Below are 19,718 nucleotides of genomic sequence, written 5' to 3'. Positions count from 1 at the left end.
CTAGTTAATAGCAGTAAGTATTACATCAATGTTTTTCACTGAATATACATTGTTGATCAGCTTTTAAAACCCAAAAATTTGTTTACCTTCATCAGAAAAAAACAGTTTATGGAATTCTTGGCGAGTTCCAGGACGGTTACTTTTCGAGTTCTCGGAAAATATACTATAGAAATACAATTTCAATTTCGGTCAGTTTCTTACAGCTCTTTTGCTTATTGAGATACTGTTTATGGAGAAATCAGTTTGCGTCACAGTAAGTACCCAACAGGCAAGAATAGCTCGATTACGTAATCAAAGCCCCTCCTGTACGCATATAGATGGTGGGCAGGGGTGAAGCCATGGATGGAATATCAACTGCTGGTCAATAGTGAGGTATGATATCCCCGACAGCAATGCAGGTCACAGTGATGCTAAACCTACTCCATGTCTACCTATCTCAAAGCCTTCTGGCACCAGTCTTGACTCTAGGAATTTTCTCAAAAATAACCCCAAAGTTTGATTAGGTTAGTCTTCTGGCTGCGTGCATTTAGGAATGACCAGCCTCGAGCTTTCGAGTGACTTCCCTTTGAAGTCAATCTTACCTCAATGGAAATTCTGACGTGACTAGTTAGTATTAGTATCAATAATGACAAATGATGCAAGAAAGAAAGCTTATGAAGCATCAGCCAAAAATTAAATAAAATAATCCCACATTTACCTGTCCATCTCCTACAATAATTAGCCTATTTCTTCCTTGAATTTATTCAAATTATCCACTTCCATAACAACAAACGGAAGTTTGTTCCAACAACCAACCATCTGCTTACAAGAAATTTAGTGGTCCAGTGACTCTTTACTCTTTACTGTAAAATATGCGCTCTTTCTTAAAAAGCCTAATTGTTTCCTTAATAATAATAAAACCCTATAGTATAGTCCTAAAGACTTCCTCATATGTCAATATAGATGCAAACCACCTATTCAGTTGGGCAGCAACCAGAGCAGGATCATCAACAGTTAAACCATCGACATCAAATGGATCAATATGATTTTGCCCCTTCCTTCTACTGTTATTTAAAGTAAAGAAGTCTTTGGTCCCACTGTATAGAATTTAAAATCTGCCTGAAACCTCTAGCCACCCTTACGAAAGCCTTCCCCTTTACCCTTGACAGTAGTTATGACTTTTATTAAGTCAACTTATATACCTTAAAGATGATTCTAATTCACAATGGATTCAGGTCAGTTCAATGTGCATATGATGTTTGAAATCAGAACCATCTTTTAGGTATATAAGTTGACTTAAACATGTATTGGTGGCGCCCGTTCCCTATCAGTTTTTAATACTATTAGAGCACAGTATTTTAAACTAACTCTTTATATTTATACTCACATATTTGTATATTTTTATTTTTAGAATTCATTCAGTTTGGACTTCTTTGATATTTTATACAAAAAAATTGCAACAAAACACATTTTTGGAAAAAAAAAATGTGTGGATCCAATAATAATGGAATCTGCTCTTTCTTTCTCTCAAAAACTCCTCCTCTGTACATCTATTTTTTTTTCTTCTGTACCTCCTTAAAGTTCATCGAATCTCTTCTTTCTTCATCTAAATTTTTGCCAGTGCGATATTAAATTAACTTCTCCATTCCAGCTACTGGATGTGGGGTGCCTTCCTGGCCTTCTCGAGGATCCTATTCTTGCAAAACAAGTGGATACACAAAGTAAGTGTCACAGTACTAAGTAAGCATATATATAACGGTTAAATGTACACTATGTTATATCGCTTAGTTTCTTAACAAACTGTTTCGTAAGTTGCACAGGATTTAAGTGTGCTGACCACAAGGCAACTTAGGCCAGAAGACAGAAGATACGTGTTGACAATTGGATTTCAATATATTGTAATTTTTCGAGAAATACCTTAGGTTGTTCTAAAAGGAAAATACAAGAGGTAAAAGAGAGAGAGAGAGAGGGAGATAAACTTAATTGGGTCAGTTTGAAGTTAAACTCAGAACGAATTCCAAATAAATAATTTTTCTGTTAGAAATGGTTTCGAAGAAAGAGTTGGAATTACAGATATTACGGAAGAGCGACCGTGGAAATATTACGTAAATGAAAGCAGCAGCAGAAACTCAACGTCTGTGTAACAGGGAACGGACTGAATTTGTAAGTGGGGCATCATGAATTAATCTGCATACTTCTGGAAACATTCTGCATTGAGGTTTGAGAGAGTGCTTTTGGAGGTCACCACCCCGTATGTGAGAACAATATTTGATGGAATGGACGGATTTGTTACTGGTTTGAGATGAGAAACTGGTAAGAAGAAAAGTAAAGTTGAGAGCAAAAGAGAAAACCAACTTTATTTTCGACGAAGAACAAGCAATATTTGTGTTGTTGAAGAAGTGCATGGGACTTATCTTACTTCTTTGCGAAAAATAAGATAGGAATATGTTTATAATTATTGAAGTTAAATAGTTTTCGTTTCACTAAAGAATGACCTGGGAATGAGCATTTAACGATACGGTGTGGTGTCAAACAGATTACTTCGAAGCAGCTCCATCCGAAAGTCGATATCATCACCATTTCCCAATTCTCATTTATTAGCTTAGTCCCCGAACTTTTGATCAGACGTCGTGTGCGCCATTGTGTGTTATGTCTGTAGTGCGTTTACGGGATGAAAAACTTAAAATAACTCACGAGGAAAAACTCTCTTCACCTGATATCAGCTAACAACATCCCGATTGAAGAAACCTTTAGAAATCCCTCCGGTCGTCAACGAGATTCGTACCCAGGCCTCTCCAACGAGTTACAAGTGGCTGTGCATGGGTTGAAGGTTAAGAAGGCAGAAGATACTTTCTGACATTAGGTTGAATTTTGGTTGTTTGTAATTATGTAATGTATATTTGAGAAGTTCAAAAGTATTCATTCAACTGGTGGATTGTAGAGTGCCGTCATGATAAAAATTAGGGACAAAATTTCCAATCAATGGAAGAGGTCATTAGACCCTCTAGCTGTTCTACATATCTATAATGGTAATAATATACAAGAGAAAATGAATGGGTGAAAGAAATGACGTTGGCGAACTCTAGTATTAGTTGAGGTTAGAAGACAGAGTACCATCATACATAATGAGTAATCAGAGAAAAAAAACTGGCTATTATTTTGCAAAAGGTTCTTTTGCACTAGTTAGCTTTTAGGAAGTGTGAAGTAACTGTTCTTGAGGTTCGTTAAGTTATTTTCATAAGTTGTTTTTTTGATTCGTTTCTTAACTGAGAGAATTTTATTCAATGGCTGCTATATTCCTAGTGATTTTATATTTACTACGGTACTTTTATTCATCTCTTCCACAAGAAGTAATTACTTCCTTGAATTAAATATATTTACTTTGTTTACTTTCCTAGAACTTGTACCGGAAGATGCCGGTCAGGATATCAATTTCCGGATGGCAGGGCTGAAAAAGTACACGAATGCAACTTGCAAACGGGAGAGTGGCTTCCGGAGAAGGAATTCGGGGATTGCACAAGTAAGTTATCTTAAGTACACTAGTACTGTATTTATCAATCGAAATAGGAAACGTCTTAAGAGATCGAACCGTTGTACACATTTATGGTTATGATCAAGAATTAACATTAAAAACAGAAATTCTTGTCATCAAATTTGATGTTATCAAATTCTGGAACCTCGTTGCTTATAAAAACGTTACGTTGCTGATGTAATCAGCAACGTAACTAAGCAGTTATTTAAGTAGACCCAACAAATGGAAACTTTAAGGGGAAGGGTCAGGTCTGTAGGGAAGATGACAAGTTTCATCCTAATTAATAACGGTGTCTTGGGTTGCACGAGCTGTATGCGGCCTTGAATTGTCATGCAGCAACAGTACTCCACTCGAAAATAAATATGTTCTCCTTTTACATAAATGCTAAAATAAGTTTTTATTCAATTATTTAAATTAAGAAGAACCTATAAAAATTGGAACAGACGTATTAACTGTAACAGGATCATTTTTCCCTCCTCTCTCTTCTATGGAGTTGAGACGGATCCTCTGTTTTTCTTTTGAGAGGTCCAAAATTTTAAAGTTCAAATGAACATCAGATTTTTCATCTTTATTGATTAATATATGCAGTATATTGCCAAAAGTATTCGGGCACCCCTGCGATTTGAGAAAAATGAACCATACCCTCCATATAGTGTCAGTAGTTGACATAAAAGCAACTGAGTTCATGCTCTTAGACGTAATCAGAACAATACGGTAGACGTACAGAGATTTTGAGCATAGCGACTTCCAGTGGGGTCATCAGAGGACGTCGTACTACCAGTCAGTCTGTTCATGCCATTGCGGACATCAAGAATATCACAGCACGCAATATTGTGATGTTTGGTTTGTGCACAACCCATCGCAGATGATCTCTGAAAAAGTTGTAAAGCTGTATTATAGAAAGACAAATCAAGTGAATGGATCTATTGGTTGCGATTCGGTTTTTTGTTTTGAGCTGTCACCGTCTGAGGTTGTTTTTCGAGGTTTGGACTTGGTCGTTGTATTCCTGAAAAATGAATACGATGTAGTCCACTAACATTCCGCACAGTTTCTACGCTGTGGCAGCAATATGAGGAGAGCTGTTTGCTGTTTCAGTATGACAATGCAACATGTCATTCTGCAAGGCATGTAGCAAATTCAGTTACAGATATGAACATGCCACACTTTGACTGGCCTACCCAGACTACCGACCTTAGCCTGCTGAATACCTTTGGAACAAACTGGATCGTCGAATTGGCGCTAAGAGTACATATCCGCAGTCAATAGGTGAATAGATCTATGGATTTAAAGTCCAAAATACACAAATGTAACTTGCATACGAGAATATGGTTTCCAGCGAAGGAGATCGATGGTTATACCAGTATTCTCAAAAATCGTTCACTGCGCTTTTAATTAGCTTTAATTCATTAATTATTGTAAATCTTAAAGATCACTTTCTCCCGTTTACTGACTTATTTGCTATCCCTATTTGGGGGGGGGGGACCACTGGTACCCCTGGTACAGATACACACTATATCTAATATCCTTATTATCGATCGACCACCTTACAAAACCGCATGTTATGCAAATTATTCATGCCTATAAAAACACGGGTTGCGACCACATCACTTCATTCGTGTCTTTTGGCTTGCTCAGTGGGACAGCCACATCTACCGTACTCAGGATGACAAGTCACCTACATTTAGATAATTTTTTGAGATGGTGAGCCGTTGGACTTGTAGCCGGGCAGTCACAGGAGGAGGTAGTATGTTGCCTCAATGCGTCACGCAATGTCGTCTCGGCACTATGGAAGCAGTTTCAGGAGATAGGAACCATTACAAGGAGAGATGACCAATGTCGCTCGAAGACTACATCAACCAGAACAGACCACTATCTGGCTCTAACAGCAAGACGGAACCCTACTATGTCCTGTCATCAACTGTCTCTTGAGGTTTCTGCAGCCACAGGTGAAAACATTTCCAACCGGACAGTGTTAAGGCTCAAAACAAGTGTACTCTACGCAAGGAAGCAAGTGGTTGTATCGCAATTACCCTAAACCTCCACAGAGTTCTTCGAAACTGGTGTCATGATTATGTGACTTGTAGCCCTGACAAATAGGGTACAGTTCTATTCTCTGATGAGTCCCGTTTTAGCCTATAAACAGAGTCTAGACATTATATCAGTGGGCTGCTCTCTATTAAAAGTGTTTGAGAAAACTATCTTATCAGCACTGATAGACCAATGCTTCTCTCATAGACCCAAAAATCTGCATACTGTGATCCCCAAAATATCTACATATACAAACCTACTGGATACCCTATTTAAAATTCAAACTGCTCTCAACAGTAAATCTCAGCTGGACGTCATCTTCCTTGATATTTCATCTACTTATGATAAGCCTCAATTCCCGCTCTCATCTACATTCTAGAAAAGTACTTTGGCCTTACTGGTAGCCTGCTAAAAACCATCAACCGCATCCTTACACCAAGACAACTCATCATCAGCTATAAATCCTTCCAACAGGAGTGCATTATAACGAGAGGAGTACCGCAAGGAGATGCCCTGTCCGGTCTATTGTTCGCCGCTGCCCTTGAATCCTTCCTCGCAAGGTACACTGATTTCTCATCGTATGCAGATGACCTCAAATTATACATAACATCTAAAGAAGCTGAACAAACTCACCTGACTAATCAGCGAGTCTTCGTCCTGATCGACAGCCTTGTAACCTATCTACTGCGGATAGGTCTGGAGCTAAACATATCTAAATCAGCCCAAATCACATTTACAAAAAAAAGAGAATCAAAATGACATCAGACCCTATCACAACGAATTATAGACAAGGAAAGTGAAGTCTCACACCGACCTCGTCATGACTTGGGACGAGGACCTCACTTTTCAGACCCACTTCTCGACCATGAAATCGAAGACTTTCTCGGCGATGTGGGCAATTCGACAAAAGCTGACGGGGTTACTCCACGTCGATGTAGTTGGAGGATACGTCCAGCGGTGCCTACAACCTATCGCATTGTATGCATCACCAATCTGGTCTTCTGCCGCGACGTCGTACATAAACAGATTCCTGGCAGTCGAGTACTGGGTAATGCGATGGATGAACAGAATCATGAGCAGCGCATTCACCAACTCCAGGGCTGTTTTATATACAAACTTAAATATCACTCCCTGGAGAGTTCACATTGCATCCAGAAATATCCTTCTTCTGTCTCAGATGCTTACCGGTGTGACTGACGCCCCCAGTCTTCTAGGTCTCATCTCTACTCCACGTGCTGGACGCAGTAATGACAACCCCTACCTATCGTTGCATGCTATACTGTGCAACCTGTGCTGTCTGAAGAATTTCTTCCCAAACAACTCAGTCAACCTTTTCAATTCATTGGCAATAGACCACCCTGTGAAATACTCCGAAAGCAAGCAGTACAGAGTGAAGAGCTTCTCAGAAGCGCACAGCTTACTTCAACTATAATCTTGACAATGAGTGAATTCTGTAAACAATATTGTAAATATACGCACTTGTTATCGTGTATTTTTGTATATCCTTCTTATATTTTAACAGATTTAGTAAATAATTGTAATTCTTGCTTTTTTGTACACCCTTGTAGCCGGTCGGCTGTGTATAAGGGGTGAAAGCAATCACTTGCTACTTTAATAAACAGATTTAATAATAATATCATCTGGAGACAAAGAGGAGTGCAGTACCATCCCTCCAACATCAGAGAAAGGGACACTTACGGTGGAGGCGGTTTCTCGTGTGGAGCAGAATAATGATCAATGGCCGCAAACCTTCTTCATGTTTTAGATTGGGGTATCGTAACCACGCACATGTACCGAGAACAGATCCTCCAAACCTATTTGCGACTTTTCAGGAATGCAGTTGGCCTAGATTTTCTTTTCGTGCACGACAACGCCGCAGCACATAGAGCTCAAGTGGTGGAGGAATATCTTGAAACTGAAGATATCCAACGACTGCCATGGCCAGCACGATCACAGACTTAAATCCGATTGAACACGTATGGGACGCACTTGGGCGTCACATTGAACGCCGACAGCCAACTCCTCATTCTCTTGCTAAGCTAAGGTCCGCGCTGGTGGAAGAATGAGATTTATTGCCACAGAACCCTATATGCACCCTTATATAGAGCGTTCTGTCCACTGCCGTCAGTCTATTTAGCCGTTAAAGGGGATCATACGTCGTACTGATATCATGTCACCATGTTTTGTTAATTTTGTCCAGCGGCGTAGTTATTGCAGGAAGTTCTTTTACGAACCCGAAGAACCCCATTTGAATTCAAAGTATTTTTGGTGTATTCATGTAATTTAACCATGAAGGAAAATTAATAAAAGAGGCAGCCACTTGAGTATTAACAATAGCAATTTACAATTGACTTTCGTATATCATTAATTTTGTTTACTCCAATTTACTCTTAATTTAAAATTGGTTACCAGATATTATGAATTGATATTTTTCTGGGTAGACAATTAATAATTTCTTGGTTTCCTTAAGGAGGTGGAGGCCAGCAGGTTATTTCCCAAAGGGGTGAGTATAATTCCTTCCATATTGCTAGCAGATATTCTAATTTCTGGCTACTGTAACGTAGAAACACGAAATACTGAAATTGCTGTTAAGCCTTTATCAATAATTTGTCGTTCTTATTATTATTTACTGTAAATAACAAACTTAAAGCATTGATAGAGATATAGCTATTGATATGACAATTCTCTTAGATGGCATTAAGAAGCACGTGGACCAATGTCAAGACTTCGTCATTTTATTTGTTTTAAAATTCTCTTTCAGGAGGTGAGTGTAAGAGACCACGATCACCCATGGCCGGATCTTACTCGTGTCAAGAAGGAAGCAACAGCCTGTGAGTAGTCCTTCTTTATCTGCAACGTTCAAAATGTGTGTTGTTCAGTAGCGTAATGGAATTACCCTAATGTTTTATGATTCTAGAATCTATTAAGTAGCTGATCTGAGTTGAAAATATTCATAATATTTCCAACTCAAAATCAACTAATTAACAACCTTCTGAAGTTGGACTCTCATTTCGCAGATCATCTGTGTTCGTATGGTAAGCGCAAGCAACGTGTTGGGAATGACAATCATTTCATTTGAGAAATTATCGAAAGAGAGGGTTCTAAGGTCAAGTAATCAAGTTTTAGTTTGCAATACCTTCCTTAGTAGATCTTCCTGCACGTGATATTACACGAAGATACGTAGGTCATGTTTAACTAGTAGATTGCCTAGAGTCAGCAAGTAAGTGCTTATTGACTGATGCTATATCAAAGAGAAGAAGGGCCTCCAGCACGGATTATTTTTCACAGCTTAACATTGGTGGGGGGAGTTGTGGTTTAAATATTTGATCTCACGAGTAGTCTGCCCATTCAATCCGAACATTACCTGCGACGCAAAAGAGCAATGTAGACTGGATTAAAACAAGATGAAACGATAGGGCGATGTACAGTGGGTCGTCCACCGTCAATTGTTCGAACATGAGCTATAAGGAACTTGCAGTAGAAGAAGAATCTTTATCGCAAGAATCTTTAGTGCCACCCACATGCACAATGTATATATTGGCTCATTTTAGGTTATTCTTAAAATATTCTAACCTAGTGATCAGAAGAATTGTTTTCATTTAGCGATATCAAGAGAAGAAATGTATATTCATGTCGGTGGGGCCCCTCGGCTTCAGCCCATCTCCACCTGTGTTCTCTGTAATCACCGTCCTCCCCCGCACCGGGTGGAAAAGGCCCGGGTTCGAATCCCGTCGGTGACGCGAGGAACTTTGATGGGTTTTTTTTCACTCCGTGGCTGAGTTAGTCGGTCTCAGGCGTAGATAGCAAGGTTTTCTCCCCAGAAACTGGGGTTTTTACGTCCAGCAAAACAGGCAAATCGACTAGAGAACCAACGCAATTTACAGACACAAATACGGGTTAATGTATTCAATTACGGGCAACCCTAAAATAATAATTTAATTTTTGTTTGTGTGCTCTGTAATTGATGTAAAACTTCTACAAGGAGCCTGAAAAGTGTGAAAGGCAAGTGTATCGAGGATGTCCCCAGGGGTATATCTTGGGGCCCCTCATCTGGAACACTGTCCTTCAAGAGTGGATTTCCATATCGTTTGACAACACTAAAATAATTGCCTATAATGATGAAACCATTTTGGTCAGTGGTCACTCTCGTGCAGCTATTGAAGTCTCTGCTAACGCTGTTCTTGCAAATCTTTATGGTTGGACTCTAGACAACAAACTATCCTTCAGTGCTTCGAAGAATAAAATGATAACTTTTGGCTCCATCTCCACCTATTAAATATTCAACGCCCACCACAATTCAAAGTTAGCAATGTTCGATTCCCAATTGTCACGGAAAACAAATATTTGGCTGTGATTGTGGACGGTAGATTAAATTTTTTTTCACACCTTAATCATTTAACTGCCAAAATTAGAAATTTACTGGTGCCATCGTGAAAAAAAAATTATGATATTAGGGTCCCGTGTAAATGATTCATCATCAGCCATTTTCAATCCACTGCAGGATGAAGACCTCTCCAGCAACTTTCCAGTTCCTTCTGTTTTGTGCAATGGCCATCCATTTACTACCCACAACCTCATGAATTTCATCTGTCCATCTCCGCCAGTGTCTTCCAGGTTTTCTTCTAGCTCCTCTTGGGTACCATTCTGTTATTTTCTTAGTCCATCTGTCATCATGTCTTCGAGCTATGTGTCCTGCCCAAGACCATTTTAGTTCTTTATTTTTTATAAGAATGTCCTTTACTTGAGTTTGCTGCTTAATCCATGTGTTTCTTTTCTTTTCTAACAGTCTGATTCCCAATATAATTCGTTCCATTCTTCGCTGTGTAGTTCTCAGCTTCTCTTCCATTCTTTTTGTGAGTGCCCAAGTTTCACTTCCATAAGTCATGGTGGGGAGTATACATTGATTCATTATTTTACAGTTTCTGACAAATTAGGATATTGCTTCTCAGTATGTGACTATATTTCCTGAATGCTATCCGTCCAAAATTTATTCTTCTCTTGACTTCCAGCCATTTATCATTATTACAGCTAATAACTTGTCCCAGATAAGTATACGACTACACCTTTTCAATTACTTCTCCTTCAATCATTATTTCCCTTTCAGTGGCATACTTGTTCATCATTACTTTTGTTTTAGCCATATTCATCTTTAGTCCAAAATCCTTACTAACTGTGCATAACTGATTAAGATTTCCCTCTAATTCTTTGGGATCGTGGCTTATAATCACAATGTCATCTGCAAATCGTAAATGGTTTAGGTACTCTCCGTTCACATTGACTCCTTTCTGCGACCAGTCTAATCTTCTGAAAGCTTCCTCAAGGGCAGCAGTAAACAGCTTCGGAGATATTGTGTCTCCTTGTCGAACTCCTTTCTCGATTTTAAATTTGCTACTGTCTTTGTCTAGTCTAATAAAGGATGTAGCACTCTTATATATTTTCTTCAAAATCATAATATATGGAGTATCTATGCCTTGTCTTTCCAGTGCCCGAAACATTGCCTTATGCTGTATGGAGTCAAATGCCTTTTCATAATCCACAAATGCCAGGCATAATGGGTTTTTATATTCATTTGCTTTCTCTCTTTTTAGCTGTGATATTACGTGAAGGTGATCCATAGTTGAGAATCCTGTCCTAAAGCCAGCTTGCTCTTTCGGTTGATTCTCATCAAGTATTCTTTCTAATCTGTTAGTAATGACCCTTGTGAACAACTTCTAGATATGGGATAACAAGCTAATTGGTCTATAATTTCCGATTTATGATTTATCTCCTTTCGTATGCAGCAAAACTATGATTGCATTATTCCACTGTTTAGGCATCACACCTTTTCTAATGCACTTTGTGAAGAGCCTTGCCAGTTTTTGTGTTATGTCTCTTCCTCCCAATTTTAACAACTCTACAGTAACTTCATCTTCCCCCGGGGCTTTCCGATTCTTCATTTTCTTCAATGCATGTTCTACCTCATCAGGAAGAATATCGGGTATGTCGTATGTGTTGCTACTTTGCAATCCATCTTCCCCACTGCTGGTATCATTCCCTCGCTCCTTGTATAATTCTCTATAGTAGTGTTCTGCTATTTGAATTATGCCTTCTCTGCTGTTTATAAGTACACCATCGCTATTCTTCAGTTTCAGTATCATTTGTCTTTCTGTATTACTGCTCATGGCTGCTGATTTAAATCCTTTGTTTTCCCTTAATGCTTGTTCTACTTTTCTTGTGTTAAATCTTCTTATGTCCTCTCTGAGTCTCTTTCTAATGGCTTTGCATAACTCAGTATACTCAATTTTCTCCCTGTCAATGTTTATCTTGCTCTTCATTTGTCGCCTTCGGTTCATCATAACAAGTGTTTCTTGACTAATTTTTTCTTCTTTGGATTTCTTTTTCTCTATAGGTTTCTTGGGCTTTATCACTTTCAGAAAATTGTAATATTGCTAGTCGATATCTTTGTCCTGAGCAGTCTGCAAAAGCTCAAACTTGTTCTTAAGTTCCAGTGCATACTGCTTTTTCTCCTCTTCTGTTATTTCAAAGACCTTTGTATTATTTACTCGAGTCAGTTTTTTCCTTTCCTACATCTATATCAAGTGTACATCTTACCATTCTGTGATCACTTCCAACATTTACCTTATTCAGGACGGTAACATCATTCACGATATATCTTCTGTTAGTGAGGATTAAGTTGATTTCATTAGTTGTTAATCCATTTGGACCCTTCCATGTTCACTTTCTGTTCACCCTTTTCTTGAAAAAAGTGTTCATTACTGACAATCCTTGAGATTCTGCAAATTCCACAAGTCTTTAACCTCTTTCATTTCTTTCACCAATTCCAAAGGGGAATTATAGGAAAAAAATTTCCTATAATTCCCCTTTCTGCGCTGTTTTGTCTTTTTCCAACCTTAGCATTGAAGTTCCCCATAATAATAGTGTAGTGGGTTTTCTGCTCATCTAGAAGACTCTCAATTTCGCTGTACATTTCTTCAACCTCTTCATCATCATGGCTCGATGTTGGTGGATAAATCATTATAACCTTTAGCTTGTACCTCTTAGAAATCATGAGTATTATTCTTGACACCCTTGGCGATGTACTTTTGTATTCCAAAATGTTGTTTTTTAAATCTTTATGGACCAGAAACCCAACTCCACCTCTCCCTACTTTCACTGTTTCCATTGGTGTACAGCAGATTTCCACTTGATAAACTTATAAGTGATTCATTTCTTCTTCTTGTTTCAGCCAAATCGATGATATTCCAATTCACATTTTCTAATTCCTTTCCCAGCTCTAACATCCTGTCTTCACCGATGAGTGATCTTACGTTGTAACAGGCCAAGTTCAGTTTCCGTGCATGGCAGCCTGGTCCTACCCAGAGATTCTTAGCGCCCTCTGTTTCCACTCTGATCCTCTAGCTGCCCTATGAGGGGGAGTGAAAGCCGCTGGGGAATGAGAGCCATTTGTTTCGACGTGCTGCCATATGCTGGAAGGTTTGTCTTTTCCTCTTCACGCTGACCAGGTGTCTTGAAGAGAACTACTCTACACGTCCGTTGCCACCTCAGTGACGTAACAGGGCTTACCATCGAGGTGTGCATGAGTGGATTTTAGGAAGGCAGGCCAACCGTACTTCTCTTAAATCTTCTGTAATAGAAAGATATTGGATCCATCAGTGTTTTAAACTGAGTGTCTGATAACACACAGAATACCTGTTCCCCTCTAAGCCCCATTTACATCTATCCATAAATATATGGGTAGATGTAAATGATTACATCTACTCATATATTTATTTTGTCTGTAAATTGCGTGTGTTCTCTGGTCGATTTGCCTGTTTGCTGGAAGAAAAAATCCCAGTTTCTGGGGAAAAACCTTGCCATCTCCGCCTGAGACCGACTAACTCAGCCACGGAGTGAAAAAAGCCCACTAAAGTTCCTCGCGTCAATAACGGGATTCGAACCGAGGCTTTTCCACCCGGTGTGGGGAGGGCTGCCATCGTGAAGGTCTGCAGAACTGATTTGGGTCTCTCACGTCGGGCAATGCAAGTTTACTACAACGCCGTATTCCTCCCTTCGAACAGTGTTTTCAGTTCTTTGTTATTATCATCTTGGTCCCTTTCATTATATTATTATTATTATCCTCTAATGGATTTTTTAAAGAGATTATTATTATATATTGTAAACAAATTTTTTTATCAATAAATTGTATTATATTGTAGTGTATTATATTGTATTATTATTATTATTATTATTATTATTATTGCTCTTATATTATTTCTCCCTGATTGGAGGGTTCGACCCCGTGACGGGTTTTGCACCAAGTACAGGGTGGTTGTTGTGATGTCTGGTGTTACTGTTGGTCGAGGAACTCTCTGACTATCATACAGGTGTTCAGGACTTTCTGGAGTTCCTTGTAGGCGTTCGCTGGGAGACCTATTTCTGATAGGCTGTTATGTAGGATCTTTGGCACCATACAGGTGGTTGACAAGATGATCGGGATGAGCGTTACTTGTTACATATGCCACATATCTCTGTTTCCTGTCTTAGGTTCGTGTTCGTGTACTTCCTGATTTTTTCCTCATGCATTTTCTGGAGGTTGCTAATGTTGGATACCGTTATGTCAATCAGTTAGGTGGCTTTTCCTTCCTGTCCAAAAGGGTTATGTCCGGTCTGTTGTGCTGGATTGTCTTGTCCATTATTATGGCGCATTGCCAGTACAGTTTGTGAGTTGGGCTCTCTAGTATGATGTATTATACAGGCTACCTGGTAGTGTCTACGAGTGTACTCAGTCTGGGTGACCACCTTGTATCCCGCGGTGATGTGTTGGATCGTTTCTGAGGCCAGGTGGCATCGTCGACATGTGTCGTCTGACATTTCGGGCTCCTTGGCGATGTATTTTCTATAGTTTCTGGTGTTGATTACCTGGTCTTGGATGGCGAGCATGAATCCTTCAGTCTTGGAGAAGAGCGTCCCGCTTGTGAGCATTGGAAGCATTTTTATCTATATGATTCTGATGGAGGTCATTGTAATGTCTGTCATGGAGTGTCTTCTTTGCCCATCTTTCTAGCTTTATTTGTGCCGTCTGGGTGGGAAGGGACTCCTCACTTAGACTGAGTGTGGGTATGCCGCTTGTCTACCTTCCTTATGACCTCGTAGAGTTCTCCTGTGTGTTTCTGGATTTAATCCTTCAGGTTAGCAATCTGTTTCCTGTTGTTCGATGAGGTCTATCAGGCCCTTTCCTCTTTCTTTCCGGGTTATTGTCACTCTCTTCATAGCTGACTTCGAGTGGTGTTAGCTGTCCTTGGTCATAATTGTCCTTGTCTTTCTCAGGATATCCTCCAGCTCAGTGTTAGTCCAATCTATGACCCGAAAGGGGCATGTTAGTACTGGAGCTGCATAGGTGTTTATGGCTTTAACTATGTTCCCTCCGTTCAATTTTGCTTTCAGCAGACTTCTGAGTCCCTGCTGGTATTTTTGGTCAGGCAGGCCTTAATTTCCTTGTGCTCTAACTGTGGAGTCTGCATCATCCCCAGGTATTTGTAGGTTTCTCCTTCTGTCATGGCTTCGATCTCTTTACCAGTTTTCAGCTGGTAGTTTCGGCAGACTAATTTTCCCTGGTGCAGTGTGTGGGTCTTGCATTTGTCTAGACCAAATTCCATCCTGATACCATTGCTGTTTTCTTCGGTGATCCAGAGTAGTTGCTGGAGTTGCTTCTCGATTGCCGTGTAGAGCTTGATGTCGTCTGTGTTCATCAGGTGGGTAAGGGTGTACAGGTTCTTCCTTCCTTATTTGAGTTTATATACGTACTTGCTGCTGTTGAGCATGGTTGATAGCTGGTTAAATGCTAGATAGAACCACAGTGGGCTCAGGGCATCTCCCTGAAAGATTCCTCTCCTGATAGGATTGGTCTGGTTGTGATGTTCTCAACCTTAATGGTGGTACCCTATTTCGCCATCGTTTCTCCTAGGAAGTTTGTCACTATCGGATTGACTTTGTAGATGTTCAGCGCCTCTGTTAGCCAGCTATGAGGCACGGAGTCGAAGGCCTTGCGGTAATCGATGTAGGCTGTGTACATGTTACGGCGCTATTTGTAGGCTTGCTCCATAACCGCGGTATCTATGGTTAATTGTTTCTTGCATCATTTGCTCAGCCGCTTGCATCCTTTCTGCTGTTCGGACATTATGTTCTGGCTCTCCAAGTGGTCTCATATCTTCGTGGTTATGCAGCTGGTCAGAATCCAGTACATTGTTGAGAGGCAGGTGATTGGCCTATATTTCTCCGGGTTTCTTGTATCTTCGTCTTTAGGCTTCAGATATGTGATTCCTTGTGTGAAAAAACTTCGGGATTGTCTCTGGGTGCCTTATCATTAAAAAAATTAAATTATTATATTAGGGTCACCCGTAATTAATTTCATTAACTCGTGTTCATGTCTGTAAATTGCATGTGTTCTCTGGTCGATTTGCCCGTTTTTCTGGACGAAAAAAAACCCCATCGACGGGATTCGAACCCGGGCCTTATTATTATATTACTGGAGTTCTCCAGTTGTGAGAGTTCCTGATGGTCTGTTTTTCCTCTTCCTCCCGAATCTCCCACTCTCTCATCTCTTTACGTCCTTGGTTTTCCTGCGTTCTAGTTCTATCCAGGGGACTCTGCTGATATGTCTTACTTCTCTGCTCCATATGTTGCCCCAGAACTCAATCGTCTTCTGCTCGGGTGGTTTGTTCCCTTCTTTCCAGTCTTCTCTGAGACTCATGTGAAGGCTCTTTGGTCCTCATCGAAGATTCGGTTATTTATTTTCCTCTGGAAGCTCTCTTTGTATCGGTGTAGGCTCTTGCTGAGTGCGAGAAAGTTCTGCTTCAGTGTGTCCAAGTACTCTCCTATTCTCTGTGTTTTTGTCTCGCATTTGCTGTGGACAGTCTCTCTTGAGAATGCTTTTCACTTTTCCAATCAATTTCTTACTCCTATTACCTGTTGGTACTGGGTCATTTGATCTAACTTGACTCTTAATTCTTCTCTCTTCTACTGAAGTCTTCTTTCCCAAGATGGCGGTTCCTTTTGTTTTCGGTTATTCTGCTGCTGGTCTCTCGTTTCTCTTCCACTAATCCTAGTAGCAGCACAAAATATGGCTGTGTGGATGGCCTCCAGTGTTGCACCATTGTTGTTGAGGTCATGTGGTATTATTTGAAGATTGAAGTGGTCTGTGACTCTCCACAAGGTTCTATTCGGCTTCTGCTTCGGTATCACGGGGATCTTTGTGGGGTCCATTCCTTTGAATTCTGTTAGGGCCTTCTTCCACTCGTCCTCTATTCTGGATATCATGACCTCGTCTCTGTCCTCGTTATTATTATTTATTCAAAATTGATTTCTTTTGTTTCTCCTGTCGGTCTATTAATTAATTTCTTTGTGGTGTGGAAGTGATTGTTGACCTTACGATTTCTGTTTTCGTGAAACTCGTTGATTTTCTCTCACAGAAACTAAGCATAGAAGAATCCATACACTGTTGCGAATAAGAATAAATACATGCCTGTTCTCATTTCGTTCTTTTAAAATTCTGATAGTTTTAGCGTGGTCTTTCTCGACTCTAATCCATATGGCGCTACAGTTACCCAGTGAGATTTGCAATCAGCCACGGAGCAGGGTAATCACTAATTCTGGACATAAAAAAATGAGAAATCTGTTTCAAAATCCGAACTCGATTATTCAAGTTGGAATAAATTCCTATTTAGTTCGGTTATTCGTCCTCCATCTGTACACTGATCGAAAGAGCACAAAACATAATCCACTTTTCAAAGTTCAATTATGAAAAAAGCGATGGACGACACGAGTTTTCTTACGTTTAATGTGTTATTTGCAGGAGATGTACGGGACAGTGCTCAATGGGATATCAGTTTCCAGATGGCAGTTCCGAGATGATTCTGGAATGCAACCGTATCACTGGTGATTGGAATCCAACGGGAGAGTTTCCCGATTGCACTAGTAAGTGAAATTTTGCAATATCTTTCTTTAAATTTTTTTTCCTGTAAAGCCAAATAAGGCGAACTATAAATCCGATTAAAATAAACAGGTTTTTATCTACGTGAAGACTAAAGCGATCTTCTTTCTTTTCTTTTTTTAAATAGGAGGAGATCAACAGATGTCTCATACAACACGTGAGTAATAATTCTGTTTCGTACTAGGGAACTGCTAATTATCGCAACCTTTATAAATATTTTTGGAATTCAAAAGTATGCTAATGATAGGTTTTTGTTTTGATAAGAGTATTTCTGCATCCACGTGTTATTAAACGCTACTTTTTAAGCTAAAATTAGGTCTGATAAAATCCAGCTTTAATAATTCATTAAGCAAATAGTATCATTCCCCATCAGGTCCACATTACTAAATTCTGGCGTCGAAGCATTGAGTTTAATATTCCACAGAAAAATTCTTTTTGCTGACCTGGGAATGATTAATACGCAAACGCCTTGATTTCCTCATTTGACAAGAAGTGCTTCTGTTAATGTCTGGAAGATATGAAAATTACAGAGAGTACGTGCGTGGACCTAGAAGGTACACATTAGTTTTCAGCTTATTAATTTAACAACACTGTAGCTTTTTCCTCATATCTGTGTTTTGTAATTTCTTAGTAGCAACGCGCATATTTCCTCACCTGCGATTCGAATGTTTTGCAGGATGAAAAACCTGCAGTTACTCACGGGGAATTCTGTTCTCTTAAACCTAAGATAACCTAACTGCAGTCGCGATTGATGTGGACTAGAACTTCCTTATTTACAATGATAAAAACAAAATTTGTCATATTATGACAACCTGAGAACGAACTCAAACTACCCGTGTCATATGTAATATGTCCACATATTGTTTGTGTTCCCTGTTCGATTTGGCAGTTTTGGTGCACGAAAAACTTGAACTTCTGGGGGAAAACCCTTGCTATTCAAGCCCAAGACCAACTAACTCAGCCACAGAGTGTAAAAAACGCATAAAAATCTCTCTCATCATTGACAGGATTCGAGCCCTGGGTCTTTTTTACTCCATGAGTGATTATAACCATTGTGCTTCACGCGCACGCCATTTATAATGCACTCTTAAAACTCCAAATGACACTAATGAGAACTGAAAATCAATAAATTTAATTATAAAGTATTAGAACACATTCACCATACAGTCCAGACCTGTCGCCGAATGATTTCTATGTGTTTAGAGAATCTAAAGGACGTTTAGGTTGATAAAAGCAATCTTTTACTCAAGTAAATATTAAATAGCTTCTCCATACACTTCCAGCCCTTTTAGGTATTGCGAGGTACATGTGTCATGTATGAAACTGAGGTCATAATCGGAGGTCACAATCCAACTGTACAAGGCAATTGCAAGACCGTATTTGGAATATTGTATCCAAGTATGGCGACCTCATCTGAAAAAAAAAAGCCGTCGAGCATGTTGAAAGAGTTCGATCGGCAAAAGGAAGAGCGTACCAGGAAAGACTTCGATTATGTGGGCTGAAGAGATTGGCAAGCAGACATCTTAGAGGGGGGCCTGATTAAGGTTTATAAGGGCTCTGAGAGGGATTAGTAAAATGAATGAAAGTTTAATTTTCATTGTTATAAAGAATTCTAGAAGTAGGTACCATAAATTCAAATTACAGGAGAAGAGGTTTAAACTAAATTGTAAAAAGTTTTATCCAACAATTCGTTGATTACTGGAACAAGTTGCGTCCGCAGATAGTTGAGGCTGACAGTTTGAAGAAATTCAAAGGTCAGCTCGATATCTACTTGAGGAGGGAGGTGAATATGTATTTTCTTATCTACAAATTTCAGCGTTCTTTTAAAGAAATTTATGTTCCATCTTGAGTACTGGAATCATAGCGTTTTCATATAGGGGCTGAAATTCGTTTTTGGTTGCAACACCAGCAAGACAATCCTCAATTTACTAATTTAGAATACAGCGAACAAGGAAATTTTTGCAACCTATATATTTTAAACCTAAAAGAAGTCTTTTTAATCCTGCTTTGATTAAACCTTTGAATGTTTCTTTCAGGAGGTGACTGCGGAAAACCCCGACCACCCATGGGTGGGTCTTACTCATGCAGTGGAGGAAGCAGTAGCATGTAAGTTATCATTCCGTTCTGCTTAGTTTGATGAATGTTTTATAAATGAAATAGCCAATCAAATATCAGGTCGTCTCCAATCATTTGAAAAGTGGTGATCAAACG

At 39.5% G+C, this 19,718-nt stretch overlaps 1 protein-coding gene across 1 annotated transcript in view; it reads left to right on the top strand.

The window, feature by feature from the left end:
* Window positions 1-19,718, top strand: part of LOC150090433 (uncharacterized) — a 562,729-nt gene that overhangs the window by 19,250 nt on the left and 523,761 nt on the right. The window contains exons 4-10 of the mRNA XM_090389881.1: window positions 1,631-1,700; window positions 3,378-3,499; window positions 8,010-8,042; window positions 8,301-8,370; window positions 17,370-17,491; window positions 17,635-17,664; window positions 19,544-19,613. Of these exons, the coding sequence (XP_090246007.1) occupies window positions 1,631-1,700; window positions 3,378-3,499; window positions 8,010-8,042; window positions 8,301-8,370; window positions 17,370-17,491; window positions 17,635-17,664; window positions 19,544-19,613 (517 nt within the window). The remainder of the gene's footprint in view (window positions 1-1,630; window positions 1,701-3,377; window positions 3,500-8,009; window positions 8,043-8,300; window positions 8,371-17,369; window positions 17,492-17,634; window positions 17,665-19,543; window positions 19,614-19,718) is intronic.

The sequence above is a fragment of the Mastigoproctus giganteus genome, chromosome 2 (genome assembly GCF_048544385.1).
Source record: "Mastigoproctus giganteus isolate SK-2022 chromosome 2, ASM4854438v1, whole genome shotgun sequence".
Taxonomy (NCBI): Eukaryota; Metazoa; Arthropoda; class Arachnida; order Uropygi; family Thelyphonidae; genus Mastigoproctus; species Mastigoproctus giganteus.
The sequence above is the reverse complement of the archived record's forward strand: the minus strand, read 5'-3'. Positions and strand labels throughout refer to the sequence as shown.